This window comes from Anoplopoma fimbria, chromosome 15 (genome assembly GCF_027596085.1).
Source record: "Anoplopoma fimbria isolate UVic2021 breed Golden Eagle Sablefish chromosome 15, Afim_UVic_2022, whole genome shotgun sequence".
In the NCBI taxonomy this organism is placed as follows: domain Eukaryota; kingdom Metazoa; phylum Chordata; class Actinopteri; order Perciformes; family Anoplopomatidae; genus Anoplopoma; species Anoplopoma fimbria.
In genome coordinates, this window is record NC_072463.1 from 1,975,276 (window position 1) to 1,995,008 (window position 19,733).

Sequence of the window (19,733 nt, forward strand, 5' to 3'; positions counted from 1 at the left end):
TCTGGTTCATTTCTGTTCTACTGAAACTCACTTTGTTCTTTTACTGACGACTCTCTTTTTTCTGTTCAGAACCTGTCAGGTTGGTGGGAGGAGACAGTCGCTGTGCAGGAACACTGGAGGTGAAACATCAAGGAGACTGGAAACCAGTAGATGGCTCTGACTGGACCCTGAAGACAGCATCTGTTGCCTGTAGAGAGCTGGACTGTGGCTCTGCTGTTTCTGTGGTAGAGAGAGGAGTCCTCAAAGAGATCTGTGTGGAGGATCGACTCTGAATGTGTTCAGTCTGGATCTGCTCTGAGGGAGTGTTTAATATCAGATTTCTCTCCCTTCATCCTGGATCTCACCTGCTCAGGTAAGACCATCAGTGACATCATCTATGTGCGATCTAGTTCCTATGTCTGGGTCCAGTCCCTCCCTAACTACATACTGTGAGTCTGTATAGAAACTCTCTGAGGTGGCTCTATCCCTTCATGAGCCTTCACATGTCACTTCCTCATCAGGTGAACCATTAGATTCCCTTTGTCTGCTTTCAAACGTGACTTTTCTGCATGTTGAACTCTACTGGCTCAGCACCTGGTACAGCTGAAGTGGAGACATGTTTCTTCATCCAGTTCAAGGCACATCTTCTGAGGAGTGGATACTTGTGTTCCATCAGTTGGTCCCATAACTCTTCATTCATGCCAGGTGTTTCCCTTCATTTGATCTCAATGTAGATCTGCAGTGAGAGAATCTCATTCTCAGCAGCAAAGCTGTCCAGGTGGAACACTGATACTATTCTGCTCTCAGTGAAGCTCTTCTGATGCTCTGATCTTGCTCCTCATAGATGTCAAGCTGCAGAATGTCTTTGCCCTGATGTTTCAGTTCTGCCTGCATGTGAGGAAAGTTCTCATTGTTAAAGCCAACTTGACAGCAGTTGTATGTTTTAAACGTGTTCTCTTCACTGATCCTGTTGATGACGTGTTCATCATAATCCTGCAGCTCTAAATCAGCTTCATTCTTCATTTTTTAAATGTTTGAGTATGTTGAAAGGAGGAAATGCACGTACAAACAAATATTCTGATTCATAAAACCTTGCATACGGCTTCCAGTGAGATATTTCCTTTAATAATTCCCTATTCAACCTGTAAATGTGTGCAGCTGGTTCTGCCTCACATCCCTCTACACGCCCACATTCAACCATAACTGGTCAATGCAAAGCACCGTGTGAATGTTGATGCACAGAAATGAGCTGCTGATCAACGGGTCTTTATGGTGAATTACAGCAACTACAAGAGGAAGAACAAGAAAAGGATTTTTTTTGACACAGAAATCAAAGTGCTTTGGATGAGATGATCTCTGAACACTTGTTTCCTCCTCATTCTTCTGTTGACAGTCCTAACAGTGACAGAGTGTCTATCCTGCAGCAGAACACATCACAAATGTCACTGAAGTAGTTATAGATTCACAGGAATCACACTGATGGCTTCCAAAATGATGGAGACCATCACTGGTATCCACCAACATAGATATCATTTAAAAAAGGAAGTCTGATAGGTGAACACAATGAATTTATTTATGTATTCATGTTTTATTATGGCAGTATGATGAGGACAGATAATGAGGTCATGGAGTGATTGTGTGAGAACTGTCACTGGCTTTATTTACACACTTTGCTCATTTACACAATCCTCATGCAGGAGGTGAACATTCTCCAGGTGAGGTGAGTGAAGAAGGCAGAGTGTGTGACAGTCACCATGGTGACTCCAGTGAGCTCTGATAGCTGCATCAGATAGCCGTTTTCACTTTGTCTGTGTACAGTATGCTGTATCTGTCCTTATGGAATAAACCATGAAGAAATCAATAAAGTGGAGTTCACTGCAGAGACTCTACTCACAAAAACTATATGAACACTGAGATCCTACTTGGTGATATATGTACAGTATCAGAAGAGTATTGAAAGCTCTTTACACTCTGTTCTGCAGTTCTTTAACACTATTCCAGTTTTCTAACAGATGATGATCATTTCATCAGCTGCTCCACAGATGACCACGAGTGTCGGTAGTTCAGCCTCTCCTCTGCACTGAAGAGAGCATAAAGCGCTGATGAAATATTAAGGGATGTTTGATTTGAGGATTGACTCTGTTTATATTTTTAACATTGAAATGTGCTTATAGTTATGGCTCACAAGCACAAATAACACTGCTGGTCTGAATGTTTATGATAAAGAGAATATATGAGTGAACAGTAACGTGTGATATGAAGTGTAATTAAATGTGTAAGAGGCATCATAATAGCTGTAATGATGGCGCTCACATTTCATCTCTACAGTCTGAACAGGTGTGCACATTCTCCTTCAACTATGTTTTCATAGATCACAACTTTTGCGTGTGAAGTGGCGTCCCCGTCTTTCAGGCCCCGTTTTGTGCGGACGCAGTGGTTGTAAATGAGTCTCCTGGTCTTGAGTCGTGCTTTTGACTCTTTGTCTCAGTGGTGGCTTCGGCCTGCACAATAAGAAGTGCACATAGTCACTGTGACTTCATCCATTGGTTTCTGGACTACAGTTTGAAACCTCAAATTCAAGTTTTTAGATGAAGCCATCTTGTTTTCTTGCAACCAGAAGTCACATGAGAGGGTGGAGCTCAGTAAAACCATGTTTAGAAAAACCAAAGTGTTAAAATGAACTTTCATTAAGTGAAAACACACTGAAAGGGTTAAAGTTGTGAGACCAAAACATGGACAACTCCCAGACCGGACAACGCTGTGGTGTCGACCTGTCAATCAGTGTGTAGCCCCGCCCTAAAGCATCCCCTGCTTTATGGTCTGTTTGACTCTAAATGGAGCATCATTTACTAAATGAACATCATGCTGTATTGAAGAAGACTTGAAACTAGAGATTGAGACCATAAACTCATGTTTACAATGTTTACTGAGGGAATAAATCAAGAGAGAAGTAGAGTCATTTTCTCATAGACTTCTATACAACCAGAGGAGTCGCCCCCTGATGGTCAGGAGAGAGAATGCAGCTTTAACACATGAAGCATTGACTTCACTTTCAGAACCAGAGGTTGACACCTGGACAGTACCCAGAATGCACCAGCAAACCAAAGTTTTAATATGATTTATTATTGATTGGTTGTTCAACTTGTTAAAGTGTTGTTAATAGTAGCCGACATGTAAAAGTGTTTTTGTGTAAAGTGATGAATTTGATGATTTTGCCCCTTTTACCATTGTGAACCATTCTACTTATGGAAATGCACTGTGTTATGAACAAATATTTTTATATATGTTTTGTATTATTAATAATATTGCTAATTAATTTTACAAATGTTGACTTATTGTATTTTTTAATTGAACCTCTGAATCTTTTTATTTAGTGTCTGGTGTCTTTTCTCTCTCTCTCTTTCATCTTCTATCATCTCTACAGACTCTGTCAGGCTGGTGGATGGGACTAGTCTGTGCTCAGGCAGACTGGAGGTGAAGTCGACCCACTCTAACCAGTTCAACCAGTGGTGGTCCTCAGTGTGTGAAGATGACTTTGACCAGCAGGATGCAGAGGTGGTCTGTAGGGAGCTTGGCTGTGGGGCTCCTTCAGTCCTCCAGGGGGCGCTCTATGGAGAAGTGGAGGCTCCAATGTGGACCAAAGAGTTCCAGTGTGGAGGCCAAGAGTCTGCTCTCCTGGACTGTAGAAGCTCAGGCTCAGATAGAAACACCTGCTCACCTGGCAAAGCTGTTGGACTCACCTGCTCAGGTAGAAGAGGAGCTGCAGCTTTGATCTGGTTCATTTCTGTTCTACTGAAACTCACTTTGTTCTTTTACTGACGACTCTCTTGTTTCTGTTCAGAACCTGTCAGGTTGGTGGGAGGAGACAGTCGCTGTGCAGGAACACTGGAGGTGAAACATCAAGGAGACTGGAAACCAGTAGCTAGATATGACTGGAACCTGAAGAAAGCATCTGTTGCCTGTAGAGATCTGGACTGTGGCTCTGCTGTTTCTGTGGTAGAGAGAGAGGAGTCCTCAGAGAGATCTGTGTGGAGGATCGACTCTAACTGTGTTCAGTCTGGATCTCTTCTGAGGGAGTGTTTAATATCATATTTCTCTTCCTCCATCCTGGATCTCACCTGCTCAGGTAAGACCATCAGTGACATCATCTATGTGCGATCTAGTTCCTATGTCTGGGTCCAGTCCCTCCCTAACTACATACTGTGAGTCTGTATATAAACTCTCTGAGGTGGCTCTATCCCTTCATGAGCCTTCACCTGTCACTTCCTCATCAGGTGAACCATTAGATTCCCTTTGTCTGCTTTCAAACGTGACTTTTCTGCATGTTGAACTCTACTGGCTCAGCACCTGGTACAGCTGAAGTGGAGACATGTTTCTTCATCCAGTTCAAGGCACATCTTCTGAGGAGTGAATACTTGTGTTCCATCAGTTGGTCCCATAACTCTTCATTCATGCCAGGTGTTTCCCTTCATTTGATCTCAATGTAGATCTGCAGTGAGAGAATCTCATTCTCAGCAGCAAAGCTGTCCAGGTGGAACACTGATACTATTCTGCTCTCAGTAAAGCTCTTCTGATGCTCTGATCTTGCTCCTCATAGATGTCAAGCTGCAGAATGTCTTTGCCCTGATGTTTCAGTTCTGCCTGCATGTGAGGAAAGTTCTCATTGTTAAAGCCAACTTGACAGCAGTTGTATGTTTAAAACGTGTTCTCTTCACTGATCCTGTTGATGACGTGTTCATCATAATCCTGCAGCTCTAAATCAGGTTTGTTAAACATTTCAGGGAGATCTGTCAGAAACACTGGATCTAAAAGCCACTGGTAGTCCTCTAGTGGTGCTTTTTCTGCATGTTATGATGGATTCAGAAAGTCTCACTGAATCTGGACAACAAGGTGCCTCTGCTCAGCCATCTTACATCTGTGTGCAGCAGTAGGTCTCTGTGTTCCAAGCCCTTCTCCTCCAAGTGAGCACAGAACAGCATTCTCTGTAGAGTCCTGGTCCAAACACAACTCACAATCGTCATGGCAACATCCCTCCCTTCTTTCATGTTTACATCTTCCACCACGACACTAGCTGGTGAATTCTACATGATGATGATGAAGGAAGTCCAGGAAAATTCACTGTCTGCACAACATGATGAACCCAGTAGCACTAATCCGTCTCTTAGCTTCTCTGCTCCGTTTTGTAATGCTGCTCCAAACTGCCCTACGTTGTTGAGGCCACGCTCACATTACAGATAAGACAGACAGGGATTGAATTTAAGTTAAGAGAAAAATAATCTTCTTCCCAGTCTGACTAAATATGTTAAGTTTTGGATCTTTTGGCTTTTGATATTTATGTTTTGAGCTAACTTAGCTAGCTGGTAGATCACATGGACGGCTCTAAACTTCTCCAGTTTGTCACTGACAATGAGCATTGACTGCAACTCCCAACATGCCTAGAAACAACTGGACAAAACCATAGAACGTATATATGAAGTGGACGTAGTCATTCAGAAGTCATCCATTGGTTTCTGTACTATCGTTTTGAATCCTCAAATTGAATATCTGGATGACACCAACTTATTCTTTTTTACATTCCATTACATTCCAGTCATTTAGCAGACGCTTTTATCCAAAGCGACTTACAGGAAGTGTATTCAACATAGGTATTCAAGAGAACTACTAGTCACCAGAAGTCATAAGTGCATCTCCTTTCTTAAACAAGCATCTTAAAGCATAAACCAGAGCAAAAGTATAGTGCAGAGGCAAATTACTACGAAAACAATAATTGCAACAGACTAATACGAATATAATAAGTGCTACAAACTACTACGAATAGGATAAGTGCAGTAAACAAATACGAATTCAATAAGTGCAGCGAACTGATACGAATACAGTAAGTGCTACGAGGAAGGCTCAGGGTAGTACTTCTTGAAGAGGTGAGTTTTCAGCCTGCGCCTAAAGATGGGCAGCGACTCTGCTGTCCTGAGGTCAGTGGGGAGTTCATTCCACCACTGAGGGGCCAGGACAGAAAAAAGATGTGACCGGGTGGATCGGCCGCAGGGACCTCTGAGCGACGGGGCAACCAATCGCCCCGAGGCAGCAGAGCCAAGTGGTCGGGCGGGGGAGTAGGGCTTGACCAAGGCCTGGAGATAGGAAGGAGCTGTTCCTTTCACTGCCCTGTAGGCTAGCACCAGAGTCTGTAACTGGATGCGAGCTCTTACAGGAAACCAGATCTGACATGAGAGGGTGGAGATCAGTACAACCATTTTAAGGCAACCAAAATATTACAATAAACTTTCATGAAGTGAAAACACACTGAAAAGGTTAAAGTTGTGAGACGAAACACAGACAACTCCCAGACCTGAACACGTGGTGTCGACCTGTCAATCAGTGTGTAGCCCCGCCCTAAAGCATCCCCTGCTTTATGGTCTGTTTGACTCTAAATGGAGCATCATTTACTAAATGAACATCATGCTGTATTGAAGAAGACTTGAAACTAGAGATTGAGACCATAAACTCATGTTTACAATGTTTACTGAGGGAATAAATCAAGAGAGAAGTAGAGTCATTTTCTCATAGACTTCTATACAACCAGAGGAGTCGCCCCCTGATGGACAGGAGAGAGAATGCAGCTTTAACACATGAAGCATTGGCCGTTTCTCAATATGTGAACTTCTCTGTACTTGTGTCCTCGTGAACTTGTGAAACGTCATCTAGCGCGGCCCAAGTTCTGTTCCAATACACAAGTTCGCATCCAGCCAAGTACGGTCCAAATACCCGGATGTGTCCTCGCTCCGCCCATTATATCGGGGATGCATCGGAGTAGACTTGTGTGGACTTTGGACAGCCAAGTATCCCAGAATGCATTTCACCAGCAAACAAGAGCCGACAGTGGCGGAGACGGCTCACAACTGTCAGTTATAACTGTCTAAATACTGCTGTTGTTGTGTAACGGAATTTAGTTTTAACATTTTTTTAAGCGAGAATGTAGTAGTTAAGACTTAAAATATGCGGTCGATTTATCCAGATAGAGCCTGTTTGAAAAAAGCGCCGACGTTTGTCGGAGATATGAGAGGACCAGAGAGGAGACCGGGCGGTGGTGCTCATGCAGCCCGCTGACAGCAGCCTGATCTCGGCTAGGCTCCTCCAGATGTGCCGCTGGCTCCGGTGTCTCTGTGGTTGTGGTTGCAGATGTAACACAAAACATATACATATTAATATTTTTATATTTTCTAAATGAAAACGAAAAAAGGCAGGGTTGTGTTTTATATCATATTTCGTTTTATTGTCAATATATATGACTGAAGATAACCGGAGTAGGCGGGACCGACGAGCTGAGTTGGTGACGTCGTGACGTTGGTGACGTCATCAAGTTCGCTGCTGTTCCAATTGCAAAATGACCGTACTGCGTCCTCCCGTCCTCGGGAGTTTGTACTCCCGAGTCGAACTATCCAAGTATGAACTTGCAAGTTTGCAAGTCCATACTTGACCATACTTGGTATTGAGAAACGGCCATTGACTTCACTTTCAGAACCAGAGGTTGACACCTGGACAGTACCCAGAATGCACCAGCAAACCAAAGCTTTAATATGATTTATTATTGATTGGTTGTTTAACTTGTTAAAGTGTTGTTAATAGTAGCCGACATGTAAAAGTGTTTTTGTGTAAAGTAATACATTTGATGATTTTGCCCCTTTTACCATTGTGAACCATTCTACTTATGTACTTATGAAAATGCACTGTGTTATGAACAAATATTTTTATATATGTTTTGTATTATTAATAATATTGCTTATTAATTTTACTAATGTTGACTTATTGTATTTTTTAATTGAACCTCTGAGTCTTTTTATTTAGTGTCTGGTGTCTTTTCTCTCTCTCTCTTTCATCTTCTATCATCTCTACAGACTCTGTCAGGCTGGTGGATGGGACTAGTCTGTGCTCAGGCAGACTGGAGGTGAAGTCCAACCACTCTAACCAGTTCAACCAGTGGTGGTCCTCAGTGTGTGAAGATGACTTTGACCAGCAGGATGCAGAGGTGGTCTGTAGGGAGCTTGGCTGTGGGGCTCCTTCAGTCCTCCAGGGGGCGCTCTATGGAGAAGTGGAGGCTCCAATGTGGACCAAAGAGTTCCAGTGTGGAGGCCAAGAGTCTGCTCTCCTGGACTGTAGAAGCTCAGGCTCAGATAGAAACACCTGCTCACCTGGCAAAGCTGTTGGACTCACCTGCTCAGGTAGAAGAGGAGCTGCAGCTTTGATCTGGTTCATTTCTGTTCTACTGAAACTCACTTTGTTCTTTTACTGACGACTCTCTTGTTTCTGTTCAGAACCTGTCAGGTTGGTGGGAGGAGACAGTCGCTGTGCAGGAACACTGGAGGTGAAACATCATGGAGACTGGAAACCAGTAGCTGGCTATTACTGGACCCTGAAGACAGCATCTGTTGTCTGTAGAGATCTGGACTGTGGTTTTGCTGTTTCTGTAGAACGGAGAGAGGAGTCCTCACAGAGATCTGTGTGGAGGATCGACTCTGACTGTGTTTGGTCTGGATCTACTCTGAGGGAGTGTTTAACATCAGATTTCTCTGTCTCCATCCTGGATCTCACCTGCTCAGGTAAGCCCATCAGTGACATCATCTATGGCATCATCTCTGACAGCACTGTTTCCAGTATGTTCCTTCCGCAGTGGTTTTCTGTTAGACTGAACTGTTAAGTTATCCAGGACAACGACATCCTAAAGTTCAGAGAGGTGGGCTTGTTTCTGGAAGCTTCAAACCCTCCATAGACTGCTGAGCTTCACCTGGCAGGACACACCTGTCTGTCTGTCTGTCTGTCTGTCTGTCTGTCTGTCTGTCTGATCACGTCCTTTTCAGGGTCCATCTTGTTTAACGGAGGGGAAATGTGAACTTTCATCTTCTCTCTGTGTTTACAGACCTGCTTCTTCAACCAAACATCTCTGTGTCCTCCTCCACTGACGGGGTCTCCGAGGCCCAGCAGCAGGGGGCTCAGGTGCTCAGGGGCTCCACCTTCACCATCTGTTGCTCCATCCAGCCACAGTACCCAGGAGGCTCCTTCCAGCTCACCTTCACCTCCTCCAACTCAGCACACAACTACACCCAGCCAGCTGTCAATCACTTTGCCCACTTCCTGTTTCCTGCTGCAGAGCCCGCCCACCAAGGAAGCTACAGCTGTGTTTATCACCTCTATGTTTTCTCTCATAACTTCTCCTCTGAGAGCCGTCTGCTCTCTCTCACTGTCCCAGGTAAGCTGACTGTTTACATGCAGGTTTGGAGAAGATGATTGGTCCAATCTGACTGAAAGTGATCAGCTGACGACAGAGTCCATGCATGTTGTTGTTTCTGGAATGACACTGTGTCATTGTGTTACAAATGTCATATAGTAACCAAACCTGAACCAAGTCTATAAACGGCAACATGAAAGAATAAACTGTAGGACGGAGCATGTTTGGTTACCAGGATAACTCTGGTTCTCTGAGAACTGAGGGAGGCGTTTCACTGAGAAGCACCTTCTGACTCCACCAATCACAGAAGCTCCACATCCACCACGTCGCTCATTAAACCACTTAGCCGCTAACTATCTACCAATCAGAAGCAAGAAGGGCGGTGTGCTCTGATACCTCACTCAGAGAACCAGGGTTATCCTGGTAACCAAACGTTGAGACAGTAGTTAGGTTGTTACTGCTCATGATAGCCACTATGCTTTCAATTGATTCTTAACTAAGCCCCGCCCCTCTAACACTGACTGGCCAATCACAGCGTAGCATGGTCCAGCTCTGTTCAGGAGCTCTGGTTATGAAAACAGGACGTAGGTGATGACATCACTGTAACATGAAACCAAAACTAACCAGATCAAATGAAACAAAGTCACAAAAACACAAACCTTCATTCTGACTGACTCTGAAACTGAACATTTGCAGCTGAAGACTTTAAACTCTGTATGAAGTCAATGCTTCTTGTGTTAAAGCTGCATTTCTCTACTGTCCATCAGGGGGCGACTCCTCTGGTTGTATAGAAGTCTATGAGAAAATGACTCTACTTCTCTCTTGATTTATTAACGCAGTAAACATTGTAAACATGAAGAGTAATAGTTTCAGTGGTTCTAGATTCCAGCTTCAATGGAGCTGTTGGACTCATGATGTTGTGTGATGTGATGACTGTCCATGTGTTTGATCAGATCCAACACCTCTTATCATCAAAGCGGTCGTCCTGACGCTGATTCTGCTGTTGGTGAGCGCTGCCCTCTACTTCTACTGTAAGGTACTGACACACGTCTGTTGTTTAGACCAGCGACTGGAGTGAAGCTCTCATCTGTGTTTAGTGAACTGAACACAGGACTGTGCTGTCATGTCTCTACAGGCCACCAGGGGGCAGAGGCTGGGCAGACAGGAGAACATTGAGCTGGATGACTTTAACCTGGGTGTTCCTGCAGATGAAGAAGAAGGAGCTCAGGGAGCAGAGTAGCTCCTCCAAGGAGCTCATCTCACATCCAGATGGATTTCTAACACACAGCCACCATCAGCTCACTTTATACGCATGTTCCCTTTAAACAAGAAGGAATATTATATTACATCATTACAGCCTGGCTTTTTTTTGTCTTTTCCCTTTTGGTTTACATGGGACATTTATTGTTGTGAGCAAGATCTAGAAAGCAGGACTACATTTAGCTAGAAGATCATCAAAGTAATACAAATAGAAGCAAAATAAGGGTTTATTTCAGTGTTTAGGAATCTTTTGTTTGCTTAAGATTTTAGCAAGTAAGGAGTTTATTATAATTTTTAGTCAAAGATTTACTTATTTTTTAATACTGTTTCGCTTAGATTTAGCTTATGTTGTACTAATTTTACTTAATGTGTGTTTAAATAATTTTCTGATTTCACATGAATTTCATTTAACGTTGATATCAAGGATTTTGCTGTTTTTTTATAAATATGGATTTTGCTTATTTCATAATAATTTACCTAATTTTGTGTTTTTTGCTTTTTATTCATGACTTTTTTTAACATTAGGACAACAGTGAGCAAAAAAAAAAATTAAGAATAAAACAAAAGCAAACCAAAATGAGGTTGTTGAAGGATGTGTCTCAGGAATTTAGCTTATTTTTGTTCATAAGAATTTTGATTAATTTGTACTTAAGGAAGAAATAACTCAGTTTTGTGCTGAAAGATTTAGCTTTTTTATAATTAAGGACATTTCTTTGTGAAAAAGTATTTTGAATAATTTTGTATTGAAATATTTTGATGGGAAATATCCTCCTAGCTATGCAAACAATCTGAATAAATATGATATCTTAAGGTTCTTGTTTTTTTACTTGTGTGATTTTCCTTTTATACATATATAAATGATTGATGTTGGAGGAACCTGATTTCTAAGATTTGTGTTGCTTACGCCTGCTTCTCTGGAATTTATGACAATAAATAAATAAAATGAAACTCCTCATTTGGATTTAACATCAGTATTTTTGGTTTTTATTGTTCCAAACTTTCCATCTATTTTTGGCATAAGTTTGTCTTAGAAAGCTAAAGTCGACTCAGAACTTTGACCAAGAGAATCATAACTTGGATTTAAATGTATAGTTGTATTTATTTTGGATTTTGCACCTTTTTGTTATCTTAGACTGTCTATATTTACACCATTTGTCCTTCCTGATATATTAGATTTTATATTTTCTTTACAGTCAAACTCAAACTACAATAACTTGTAAATAAGTTGAAATAACAGAGGAAAAAAAAAAGATCCAGGGAACTCAGTTATGACATAAAGAAATATGGTAAAAAGATTATGTAGGAATCTTTTTACATTCAATTACCAAATGATTTAGGAGGAGGAAAAAAAATAAATGAACAAATTCACGTGCACATATTAATAATGAAGTAACAGTGGATCATTTTATGTTTTGGTTAATTTTCCATTTGTCAGTGGACTAGATAATTGTTAATTAAGGTGAACATGCACTTCAGATGAGGTAACCTTTGTGATTTTGTGTAATAATAAGTAATATTAAGTAATATCCAGTAATATTAAATAATATTAAGTAATATTCAGCAATGTTTAGTAATAAGTAATATTAATAATAAGTAATATTAAGTAATATTAAGTAATATTCAGTAATATCCAGTAATGTTTAGTAATATTAAGTAATATTCAGTAATGTTTAGTAATATCCAGTAATGTTTAGTAATATTCAGTAATGTTTAGTAATAATAAGTAATATTAAGTAAGTAATATTAAGTAATATTCAGTAATATCCAGTAATGTTTAGTAATATTCAGTAATGTTTAGTAATATCCAGTAATGTTTAGTAATATTCAGTAATGTTTAGTAATATCCAGTAATAGTTTAGTAATATCCAGTAATGTTTAGTAATATTCAGTAATGTTTAGTAATATCCAGTAATGTTTAGTAATATCCAGTAATGTCTAGTAATATCCAGTATTCTCTTTATTTAATGTATATAAATGAATCACAGGAGGATAGAGACTGAAGAACAGAAGGATCTCTTCTCTCCTTCAGTTGGTTTGGACCAACATGGCTCATTGTCTCTCAGGCTGTTGCCTCGGAGACTGAACACAAACACAGCCGACGTGCTCAGGTGTTCTCCGGCTCCCAGCAGGTACGTTCACCTCCCTGCGAGGTGTTTCATGTTCTTAAGATAAGATAAGATAAGATAAGATGAGATAAGATACGATAAGATAAGATAAGATAAGATGAAGGCTCCCGGGACACCACCAACACCACCCGTCTGAAGCGCTCGTTTAACCCGATAAACGAGCACCACCAACACCACCACCAACACCACCACCAAGGACCAGCAACACCAGCAACACCCAACACCACCACCACCACCAACACCAGCAACACCACAACACCACCACACCACCACCAACACCACAAACACCAACACCACCCAACACCACCAACACCACAACACCAGCAACACCACCAACACCACCACAACACCAACACCACCACCAACACCACCAACAACCACCACAACACCAACACCACCAAACACCACCAGCAACACCTATATATATACCAAGTAACCAGCAACACCAGTAATCTACAGTAATGTTTAGTAACCTACCAGTAATGTTTAGTAATATTAAGTAACATTCAGTAATCACCAACACCAGCACCAGTAATGTTTAGTAATATTCAGTAATGTTTAGTAATATTCAGTAATATTCAGTAATCTACAGTAATATTCAGAAATGTTTAAGTAATATTCAGTAATATTCAGAATGTTGTTTAAGTAATATTCAGTAACACCATCCAGTAATATCCAGTAATATTCAGACATATTCAGAAATATTCAGTAATGTTTAGTAATATTCAGTAATCTCCAGTAATATTCAGTAATCTACAGTAATATTAAGACATATTCAGAAATATTCATATAATGTTTAGTAATATTCAGTAATCTCAGTAATATTCAGAAATCTACAGTAATATTCAGAAATATTCAGTAATATTCAGTCAAATTCAGGTATATCCAGAAATGTTTAGTAAAATTCAGTTATATCAGTAATATTCATAATATTCATATATATATATATATATATATATATATATATATACAGTACCAGTCAAAAGTTTGGACACACCTTCTCATTCAACTACTTTAAAGAATCTAAAATATAAAACATATTCTGGTTTGTTGAGCATTTGTTTCTTTACCACATAATTCCATATGTGTTCCTTCATAGTTTGGATGTGTTCAATATTAATCTACAAATAGAAAAAAAAAAATAAAAATAAAAATAAAGAAAAACCATTGAATGAGAAGGTGTGTCCAAACTTTTGACTGGTACTATATATATATATATATATATATATATATATATATTATTTATACTTTGAAATTAAACTTTGTTGTGTTCTTCAGTCAGATATCTAACAAAGAGGAAGAGGAGGAGGGATCATGCCGAAGACAGCCAAGAAAGGAGGAGGAAAAGGTGGAGGAAAGACGGAGGAGGAGAGGCTGATGTTCCTGCAGCAGAGAGCTCAGGCTGAGGAGGAGACGGCCAGGAAGAAGGAGGAGATCCTCACTCTGTTTCTGGAGGTCTCTCATTCATATTCTCATGATCTCATAATATGAGGATCAGTTTGTAAATAGCATTAATGCTGATGTAACGTTACTGTGATGAGCTCTATGGAAATGTTTTACAGATATTCAATCTTTATACGGGTTTCTAATTCAAATCTAAAATGAGGATTTACTTTGAAATACACCTCAATACTTTCTTTATAACTGATGGAATCACCATAACATAGTCATGTGATTCCTCCTCCTCCTGCTGCTCATCTGTGTTGTTTCAAACGTCTTTCAAAAAGTATTTCCTGAAATATCCTGGCGTCCATGTGTCATGAACACGCTGGCGCCTCCTCTCTGTGGAGCAGGACAAGCTGCAGAAGGAGGAGAGGAACACCGCCGTGAACCTGCTGAAGCTGAACGACGGGTGGAGGTCCATCCTCCGTCAGACCCGAGCCGGAGAGCTGCGTGGAGCCGTGGAGGTTCTCCTCCAGACGTTTGAGAGGCAGCTGGACGGCCTGGACAGCGTCGTCAAGGTGAGCCCTCCTGCTCCTGCTGCTCCTCCTGCTGCTATTTCTCCTCTGCCTCCTGCTCCTCCTCATGCTCCTCCTCCGAATGCTACATTCTTCCTTCTCCTCCTCCTGCACCTTGTCCTCCTGCACCTTGTCCTCCTGCTGCTCCTCCTTCTTTTCCTCCTGCTCCTAATCCTCCTCCTCTTCCAGCTCCTCTTTGCTTTCTCCTCTTCTTCCCCTTCTTCTTCTTCTCCTCTTCCTGCTCCAACTCCTCCTCTTACTGCTCTTGCTCCTCTACCTGCTGCTCCTCTTGCTTCTCCACCTCCTCCTCTCTCTCCTCCTGCTCCTCTTCTTCTTCTTCTTCCTCCTCCTCTTCCTGCTCTTCTTCTTTTTCCTCCTTCTCGTCTTCCTGTTTCTCCTCCAGCCTTTTCTTCCTGCTCCTCCTCCTCTCTCCTCCTGCTCTTCTTCCTGCTACTCATTCTGCTCTTCCTCCTCCTCCTCATGTTGCTCCTCCTCCTTCTCTTCTTTCTCCTCCAGCCTTTTCTTCCTGCTCCTGCTTCTTCTCCTCCTCCTTCTCCTCCTGTTCCTGCTCCTCCTCCTCTCTCCACCTGCTCTTCTTCCTGCTACTCATTCTGCTCTTCCTCCTCCACCCCCTTCTCCTCCTCCTCCTGTTCCTGCTCCTCCATGCCCGTCGACGTTCTGCGTTGCAGACTCTGGACGCCGACCTGCAGGAGGCGGAGCGTCAGAGTGCCCAGGTGAGGCGCATCCACCTGCAGCAGGTGGAGCGTCTGTGGGCTGGGCAGCTCAAACGGATGGCGTTGGTGCAGCAGCGGTGGGAGGGCGGCCTGCAGCACCTGATCTCCGGGTTCAGCTTCGACAGGTGAGTCTGAGGCTGCATCGTCACGGTTACGGAGGTTTAAGCACCCAAAACAAAGGAGTAAACTCCGGTGTTACCTCGTGGTGAGGACGGGCAGAACGTCCTCCTCTGATTGGTTAAATTCTGCATTTTGTAATTCTACTAACGACATGAGGAGCAGCTGTTATTGGAGCGATTATTATTATCGAGCGGCGTGTCCAGCGGCGTTATCAAACCTACGGACCGGACGTTTGAGGCTTTGAGGAGGACGATGGACCCAAAACGGAAGACTTTACTTTTAATATTAATGCTTATTTTGTTCTGCACAATTATTGTGACGTTCACAAAGAAACTGTAAAGGAACAAAAGCATAAATGCTCTCCAGTACGACAGAGACTTCAGAGTGAGAGACGTGTGCTGATCACATTCACTGATCCCTAATCTGAACTTTGATTTTTAAGTGTTTGTTTTAAAGTACATTTAAAGACCTGCAGCCTTGTTTGAAAAATAAAACGTTTTTATCGAGGAAGATTTTCAGAGGAAGATCTAAAGTATCAAACACGACCTTTTATTGTTAAAGAGTACTATAATACTCTGACAATGCAACCATTCTACTTACTCTTTACAGCGGCGCCTGAATGCCCAGTGCACGTGACTAGTCAGGTGATATTTGTCTCTCTGGTCTTTCAGGAAGCAGTCGTTGTCTCACTGTGTGCAGCAGCGAGCTGATCTGGAGGACGCAACGTTCACGGTGGAGCAGCGGCAACGAGCGGTGATGACGGAGATCCACAGAATGTACAGTGAAGGCATCGCAGCGTACCAGAGCTCCCATGAAGAACGGGTATCTGATCTGAGGCAGAGACACACACACACCTGCTAGGACAACCAAACAAATACACACGTCTTTTATTTGAAGAAAGTCTCTTTACCAACAGATGTTATGTAGTTTAGTAGACGGAGAACAAAATGCTGATCAGAGAGACAAAGATCCTCTGAACTACAGCTGAATGAGAAGAGAAGAAATCAGCTGGAAGCTCAGATTTAAACAGGAACAGCTTCCTGTTTCAGAGTCTAGAGTTTCACAATAAAAGCAGCCCAGAACAAGCTGGAGTTAACTTTATCAAAGCTCTTCTTCAGACTTCACATAGAAACAGATTCTATATTAGTATTTACTAATCAATAATCAAACTCATTCTACATTAGTATTTTGTGATCAATAATCAAACTCATTCTATATCAGTATTTACTGATCAATAATCAGGTGACACAAACTGTTTCACATGTAAAACATCTGGGGTCTGAATGTTCATCTCTTTTATTGATTTATTATGGATCAATAGAACAGCTGATTATTAACTATTCAAACATTAATTAAACAAAAAATATGATTCAAATCAGTGTAACTCAAGTTAGCCATGCTAGCTGTTTCCCCCCACTTCCAGTCTTTATGCTAAGCTAGGGTTAGCGCTGTTCTCCCTGTCATGTGACACAAACCGTTCCACCAGTCAGTCAAACATCTGGAGTCTGAATGCAGCTGTGTTTGATGAAGCGTTAGAAGAAGAAGAGGAACGTCAGCAGTGTTTCTGTCCTGAACCGAGTCTCTGTGGACAGAAAGCGGCTCTGATCCAGAAGGACGGGAGCAAGCTGGACGACGTCGTCGTCCTGAACCAGAACGCCGCGGAGGCCTACAGCGTCGAGGCCTATCAGCTGACCGACCTGCTGTTGGAAACGCAGCACCTGATCCGCATGACGGACCGAGACGTGAAGCACGCCAGGAAGATGCAGGTCAGTGCCACAAAGATTTAATCCCTCAGAATTGATCTGGTTCTTAAAAGTGAAACTAAACTTTGATCCAGTCGGGATTCTCAGACTTGTTTCTGCCTCACTCAGCTGTTCGTGTCCGATCTAGTCGTTTCATTAAGGCCGCCACATCCTCCGGAATTCAAAATTCAAAACAAATGTGAAATCAGGGAAAATCCTAAACTCGGCGGTTGACGTCATTTTAAGGACCTTCAACTAGTTTATTCCATTTAGCGTCAACAAAGAGAACAACAGTCCAGTGAATCATCTCACTGATTCGCTGTAAACAAATCAAAACAATCAAGTCTCGATCTTAAAGTGGCCCTATTCTGCTTTTCCCCCTCTTCTTTAGTGTGCTATATATATTTTTGTACATGTAAAAGGTCTGTAGAGTGTAAAACCTGAAGTCCACGCCTAAAAGGAGTTACCCTCCCCCTCAGAAGCTCCTGAAACGGCTCCATTGAATTTTCTCCTTCACTTCCTTAACTTTATGAGGTCACAATGTAACTATGAGGTCACAATGTAACTCTATGAGGTCACAATGTAACTTTTTGAGGTCACAATGTAACTTTATGAGGTCATAATGTAACTTTGAGGTCATAATGTAACTTTATGAGGTCACAATGTAACTTTATGAGGTCTAAATGTAACTTTATGAGGTCATACTGTTGTAAGACTCCCTCCTCTCTCAGGACACCGTCATCTTCCTGAGGGAGGAGCTGAATGCCCATATCACAGATAACCAGTCGGCTGAACAGGATCTGACGGATGCCAGGAAACAGGTGGACAGGAGGACTAGAGCGATCCGGGGCCAGCTGATCCAGGATCACGCGGCGGCGAGGACGCTTCTGACTGAGCTCACCATCCAGAGCGACAACGCAGCCAAGAAACTGAAGGCCGTCATCGCCAAGGTGACACACGTCTGTCTCACTTCCTGTTTGTCCACAGCCGAGTCCGCTCTGTGCTCATTTGGTTCTTTTGCTGCTGATCCAGGGTCAGAAGGTTTTAAGAGCCGCTGAGATGTGTCGCAAGCTGGAAAGTGAGCAGAAGGACGTCTTATTGATATTCCCTCCAGAGGAGCAGAGACAGGAGACAACTGGACCTGAGACAGAGGGACAAGACAAGGTAGGACGGGATTCAGAGTCCTATTCTTCTGTTTGTCCTCCACTGACAGGATGTAGAAGATAAAGACAGGATGTAGGTGATGAAGACAGGACGAAGGAGATGAAGACAGGACGAAGGAGATTAAGACAGGACGTAGGAGATGGGGACAGAATGTAGGAGATGAAGACAGGATGGAGGAGATGAAGAGAGGATGGAGGAGATGAAGAGAGGATGGAGGAGATGAAGAGAGGACGTAGGAGATGAAGACAGGAAGTAGGTTATGAGGACAGGACGTAGGAGATGAAGACAGGATGTAGGTGATGAGTACAGGATGTAGGAGATGAAGACAGGACGTAGGAGATGAAGACAGGACGTAGGAGATGGGGACAGGATGTAGGAGATGGGGACAGGATGTAGGAGATGGAGACAGGACGTAGGAGATGAAGACAGGAAGTAGGTTATGAGGACAGGACATAGGAGATGAAGACAGGATGTAGGTGATGAGTACAGGAAGTAGGTTATGAGGACAGGACGTACGTGACGTTCAGGTGTGAGATGACAAAGTGAGGAGACAAAGTTGTTGCCTTTACTGACCTGTGTTTCTGCAGGAGATGTCGGCGTTGCAGCAGTTGACGAGGAGGATCAACACGTCCGTCCTTCAGCGAGAAGCTCTGAGGAGACGGAGAGACGATCTGAACCGAGACAACCGGCAGCTGAGGCTCCTGCTGCGTCAGCACCTGGACGCCATGACGGTCAGCGACCAGGACCTCGGCGGATGCCACGCTCTGCTCACCGTGCAGCGGGCCCCGACCACCGCGGCCCCGACCGCCGCGGCCCCGCCCCTTGCAGGCAGACGCCACACCGTCATCGAGGCCGTCCACGCCGTCAAACACTCACTGTGACGAGAAAACACACCAATGCTTAAGTTACAAAAACAATAAATGATTTAATGATGGCGAAAGTCAACAAAATACTTTGTCGACTCTGATAATTGTTTAAAATAAACTCGTAAACATCGTTTACTTACTCAGCTTTTCCCAGCGGCTTTCAACCACATCTGAAGGTCTTCCTAAACTCATATGAGGAAAGGACGTAGGTGATGAGGAAAGGAGGTAGGAGATGAGGAAAGGACGTAGGTGATGATGAAAGGACAAAGGTGATGAGGAAAGGACGTAGGTATTGAGGACAGGGTGTAGGAGATGAGGAAAGGAGGTAGGAGATGAGGAAAGGACGTAGGTGATGAGGAAAGGACGTAGAAAACAAAGCAGGATGTAGGTGATGAGGAAAGGACGTATGAAATGAAGACAGGAAGTAGAAGACAAAGACGGGATGGAGGTGATGAGGAAAGGATTTAGGAGATGAAGAAAGGACATAGGTGATGAAGACAGGGTGTAGGAGATGAGGAAAGGACATAGGAGATGAGGAAAGGACGTAGGAGATGAGGAAAGGACGTA

At 42.7% G+C, this 19,733-nt stretch overlaps 2 protein-coding genes and 1 pseudogene across 2 annotated transcripts; all 3 read left to right on the plus strand.

The window, feature by feature from the left end:
• Positions 1-1,470: 1,470 nt before the first annotated feature.
• Positions 1,471-4,098, plus strand: LOC129103670 (scavenger receptor cysteine-rich type 1 protein M130-like; the record flags this gene model as incomplete). The annotated part of the gene is made up of 3 exons (XM_054614251.1): positions 1,471-1,489; positions 3,404-3,727; positions 3,821-4,098. Coding segments are annotated over exons 1-3 (621 nt in total), but the record flags the coding sequence as incomplete, so codon positions are not given.
• Positions 4,099-4,998: 900 nt separating this feature from the next.
• On the plus strand, positions 4,999-10,534 carry LOC129103671 (scavenger receptor cysteine-rich type 1 protein M130-like; annotated as a pseudogene).
• A 3,340-nt stretch (positions 10,535-13,874) lies between these two features.
• Positions 13,875-19,231, plus strand: ccdc65 (coiled-coil domain containing 65). Its single transcript, XM_054613599.1, has 8 exons — positions 13,875-14,037; positions 14,376-14,543; positions 15,230-15,399; positions 16,066-16,216; positions 16,987-17,160; positions 17,868-18,086; positions 18,169-18,300; positions 18,888-19,231. The coding sequence occupies exons 1-8, from the start codon at positions 13,897-13,899 to the stop codon at positions 19,179-19,181; spliced, it is 1,449 nt and encodes a 482-aa protein (XP_054469574.1). The 5' UTR covers positions 13,875-13,896; the 3' UTR covers positions 19,182-19,231.
• The last annotated feature ends 502 nt before the right edge of the window (positions 19,232-19,733 follow it).